We start from the raw sequence: 4,792 nt of genomic DNA, 5'->3' as shown, positions 1-4,792 counted from the left end.
TATTTTGGAGTGTTTGCCCTTCTGTAACGATACTGCACACAGAAGTCCATCAAGTATAGTGAGAGGCAATTTCTGGCTGGGAAAAGATAAGTTTTGAGGTTTCAACTGTTTTTCAAGCTACTGTGTCACTGAAATACACGTTGCCACTCAACACACAAACAGTAGTCCTATGGGAAATGTCATTAAAAACTATTTTGCGATGTCTTTTAAGCAGAAAATCAGTCTTATTTAGCCAGGTATTGCATAGGCTAAACTAATTTTCCTCTGATAGAGTTCTGTTTGTGCGTTCATGGATTTTTTTTTTTTTTTTTCCTTAACCATTCATTGAGATAAGATCCTGTAGAGAGGGGTATGCCGGGGGCACTTCACTGGCCTGGTGCTGTATGATGCCCGCAAGAGACTCTGCTAGCTAATTTGGGAGTTTCAAGGGAGCGTGCCTCAAATGAGAAGACCCAAAAGCTATTGGGAGGCGACTTCAAGGCGATACAAGGCTCAGAGCCTTGTAAGAAATGCCTACCTTGCACCTCATCTACGGAGAAACGTAAAAGCAGGCTGAGATACGTTACACTGATATTGCCTGGTTGTGATTTTTTTTCAGCTCTATGGCTATTGCTACCAAGACAGCAATGACATCCCAGACACACTGACGACCATCACTGAACTGGGCTCGCCTTTAGAGATGATTCAGCTTTTACAGACTTCCTGGGAAGACAGATTTCGAGTGAGTAACAACTGTTGTAAAAGGACTTTTAAGAGAGCGAGGAATACAAAACAACATCAGGCATGAAGCAGGGGTTATGTGCTATCAATTCACATTTGTTAAACGTTTGCTTTGCATATGATTACATCTTGGTTTAGGAACAACATTTAGCACTCCCTTCTTGCAGTGTTTAAGATACTGTGCTGTTTTGTCTGTCGATGTTATCTAAATGTAGCCGGTTATATGCTTTTTACATGGTATCTTCAAACGTTTCTTTCTTGTTAAAGCTTGAGGCCTGGGATTTTTGGCGTTGAGCATTGTGCTCTGCAACTGGGATTTAAACAATAGGAGGATGTTACATTTCTCTCCTGATGCTTATCGTAGGTTGGTTTTGTAATTGTTTTCTACTGCTTCCTGCTCTGTTCGTCTTCTAGTGGGGGAAGAGTGAAATAAATGTACACAAATCTCAAACCCGGCTTGTCCACCGCGTTGGCAATTCACCAGGAGCACGAAGGTCACACTTAATTTGTCCAAAATGAAGTCAGACTGCAGCAATGCTTTGATCAAGACAGCGCTGTCTCGCCCAGTGTATATTGGGACGTGTCATTGGCGGAGGTTAACTCCCCAGCACGTTGCAAGGCAGCAGCGGTCTTCACCTAAAGCACTTCGGGTTGCGTGGCTACCTCTGTACCAGAAAACTAAAAATGGGCCTGACTGATCTCGGAGAAGAACCAGCGAGGTGCAGCCCACGTCTGCACCCGTGAATTCCCGCGCTCCCCGAAGGCCGGGCGGCTGCACGCAGGACGCCCGTCGGAGACGGCCCCTTGGCCGTGCTGCCTTCCGGATCGCGTCCGGGGCGTGTGCGGGAGAGCAGCCTGGGTCCCGGTCAGAGCCGGGACAGAGACCGCGTTAGCAAGCGTGCGTCTGGGATTAAGTTTCTGTGCCCAGGAATGTTCCCTGGCAGAGTTTATTTTACTAATAGAGACGGAGGAAGAGTGTTCCCTGCGCTACGCTTCAGCTCCCTTTTCCTGAAAGCAGCACGGTCCTAATAAGCGGTAGAGGTACTTGTCACAGTTCCTGAAGTACAGGACCTGTCTTTGGCTCCTCTCATCCAGGGAACGCATATAACGGACTGTGGCGGCAACTGCGTGACCAAATGACCAAGAGATGTGTTAGATTATGGGTAATAATAAACAGGGAAGTTTCCTTCCAGTATGGATGTTTCTGAGCGAGCAGTGGTGAAGAGAGATGGAGAGGGAGATGAAGGAGAAGTAGATGAAGGTGCTGAGCTGCTTCACAGGTGAGGTGGGATTGCAGATGAAACGTTCTGTGACCACCGTAATGATGTCTTAGATAATGTCATGCTCGTTAGCTCGTCTAGGATGCAGGTAACACAGGGACGAAGGAGGAAATAAAACCGTATCTCCTTGATAGGTGAGACTTGTTTGTGGTCCAGTCCTGGGAAGAGCTGCATGAATGTTTGACCTTATTCCTACACGTAATTTCCTCATGTGGAAGGCCTCGGCAGTAGGCTTGCGCCCCAGGTCAGCACCTCTGCGCTCGGCAGAGGCCCGCGATGCTGAGCGAAGCCTTCATCGCCGTGCTCAAAGCTTGTCATGCAGCAGCACCTGCAGTCCCAGCCCAGCAGCCGCCCGTCGGGGCTCAGCCTGGTCACAGAGGTTGCCAGTGCAGGAGCAGGGACGCTTTGACGTTGGAGAAAAGGCAGTCATTTCAGATGACAGCCTGTGGTTTTATTCAAGCTAAGCTCTGGGTTGATTGGCAGGTGAAGATACGTGTATTGTTGGTTAGTTTGGGCTGGATGTGCCTTTTATGTGCAGCGTATTGCGGGGTGGCACGTACACGAATCCTGTGGGAAAGGGTGGTCAAGTGCGGCGTCCCGTAACCAGGCCTGTGTTCGTCCACACCCACAGGCATCTCCATGTGAACTGTGGTGTCCTGTAAGCAGGATAAAAATGTTCTAGCCTGGTCAAGCAGGAGAATGATTACGGAAGCGTGAGATAGTCCTGATGTCCCACAGGTGAAGGGTTTGTGAGGGGTAACTTCAGACACGCTCGGCTTTCTTATGAAGGACACATTTAGGTGCTCCCCTGAGTATACCGTGTATGCCCTGAGGTTGAATTTGGATTTGACTACTTCAATGCACATGGCCTTAACAGTGTATTTTAACAGAAAACAAAGACTATATATAAACAATAAAAAGCTTGCTAGACCGAATAAGACCTGTTATTAATTTAATACATAGAATAAAAATTCCAGTGTTTAACTGCATTCACATTAATGCTACGTTTGTATTAATACGTTACATAGTGGAATCTAAAGGAATGCATGAATTGAAAGCGGTTCTTCGGTAAGGGGGCTGAGTTCATCGAGTTTGCTGTCTCAGTTACTGAGCTTTCTAACGGGCAATTGAAAAGTGCAGCACCAGCACAGAGCTCCCAGAGTGGCACATGAAGGTCCACCAAGGTAGACCCGTCAAGGTAGATGGACGTATATGCTTACCCTGAGGCACAGTGAAGAGTTAGAGAGGAGCTGTGGAGCTCCTCTTTCTGGGAATTTGCTTCCTTCTCCCCTGGAAAAAGGCAAACATAAGAGGAACCAGTGTGGAGGGGGGGGGAAAGTTGTAAAAGCAGTCAAAAGGCGGGATCAGGACGGAGGCAATACAGACACCGTCTGCAGTTGGAGCTCCAGGCGTGGGCGCAGGGCCGTCCGGCCAAAACTGCCAGACCTGGAGACTGTAAAACAGCAGAATCAGGCTGCGTGGTCAAGGCCTGTGCGTAATGTGTTATGAAAAGTTAATGCTTTTATTTCTATTAAAAGTAAGAATAGCAACAGTGAGCCCTGCTTCAAGAATAGTGTGGGAAAGCACTGGTAAAGCAGCTTATTTTTGTTTCAGGCCTCTAAGGGTTTTACAATCAACTATGTTAATCCTATGAAAAATGCCTTAGTTGGAACATTCGGTTTTGAGGAGAAGTTCTAATGCTTATATTAAGTCATGTATTTATGAATATATCTTCAGCTAAAGCAGTTTCACTCGTATACTTCGTGGTGAGAAAATAACGCAAGGTGTGCACGTTTTTGCATTTCAGATATGTCTCAGCTTGGTTCGGCTTCTGCATTATTTGGCTCACTCTCCTCTCGGCTCCGTGACGTTACTGGATTTTCGCCCTCGGCAGTTTGTGATCGTGGACGGGGAACTGAAGGTGACGGATCTGGATGACGCCAGCATCGAGGAGAGCTCTTGCACCAGTAACAGCGACTGCTTCATGGAGTTCCCTGCGAGGAACTTCACCCTGCCCTGTTCGGTTGAGGGACGGTGTCAGAGTATGAACGAAAAGAGGAATCTCTACAATGCCTACAGGTACGTGATCGGGTAAGGTAAAAGAGAATTGAAAGTGGACGAAAAATCTCCAGCATCCTGCATAGTTACTCGCATCAGCAAGTACCTGTTGTCTCAGAACCATTACCAAGAGTAAGCGAAGCCGTGAGCAATTGTTTCGTTTGTGAAAATTCGCCGCATTTATAACTTCACAAATGTTTTGCATACTTTGTGTGTGATTCCCCGCTGGGTCTAATTTTGCGTCGGTTGACCCCCACTGAATTCTTCACACAAGTAGAGATCCTCATAGGAGTGAAACTGGGGTGCCTGTGGAGGTGGGGGCCCGCTGGCTCCGCGCTGGGACGATTCAGGCAGCTCTTCTTCGGCGTGAGGTAAGAAGGGTCATCACGCGCTTTCCACCGCGGGCTCAGCCCTCGTCCTGCGCTCCGGCTCGATGCTCCCAGCCTGGCCGGCGCCTGCCTCCGCCTGGCGTGGGCCGGGTTGTAGCAGTCCCCGGCGCAGCCGCGGGGCCACAGAGAGCACCCTCGCTTGCTGACGGTCTGGGCCGTGATCCCAAACCTGAAGAAAAGAGTTTTCTTCCCGCGCTGAAGAAAGCGTTCAGCCAGCGCATCCCTTCTTCCGGATTTGATTTTAAGGCTTTCTCCGGATTTACATCGGCATCGTTCTAGGCGGTGGCTTTGTGTATGTGGTCTCGGCTGTCGCCCGTCGCTCCCCTCGGAGGGCTGGGCGGGGGT

General features: G+C 48.7%; 1 protein-coding gene across 1 annotated transcript; it reads left to right on the top strand.

The window, feature by feature from the left end:
• Window positions 1–598: 598 nt before the first annotated feature.
• LOC104626317 (extracellular tyrosine-protein kinase PKDCC-like) lies at window positions 599–4,091 on the top strand (the record flags this gene model as incomplete). The annotated part of the gene is made up of 2 exons (XM_010294206.1): window positions 599–721; window positions 3,808–4,091. Coding segments are annotated over 2 exons (407 nt in total), but the record flags the coding sequence as incomplete, so codon positions are not given.
• Window positions 4,092–4,792: the final 701 nt, after the last annotated feature.

Source organism: Phaethon lepturus, unplaced genomic scaffold, assembly GCF_000687285.1.
Source record: "Phaethon lepturus isolate BGI_N335 unplaced genomic scaffold, ASM68728v1 scaffold48099, whole genome shotgun sequence".
Taxonomy (NCBI): Eukaryota; Metazoa; Chordata; class Aves; order Phaethontiformes; family Phaethontidae; genus Phaethon; species Phaethon lepturus.
Note: the sequence above shows the minus strand (reverse complement) of the source record. Positions and strands in the feature narration are given on the sequence as shown.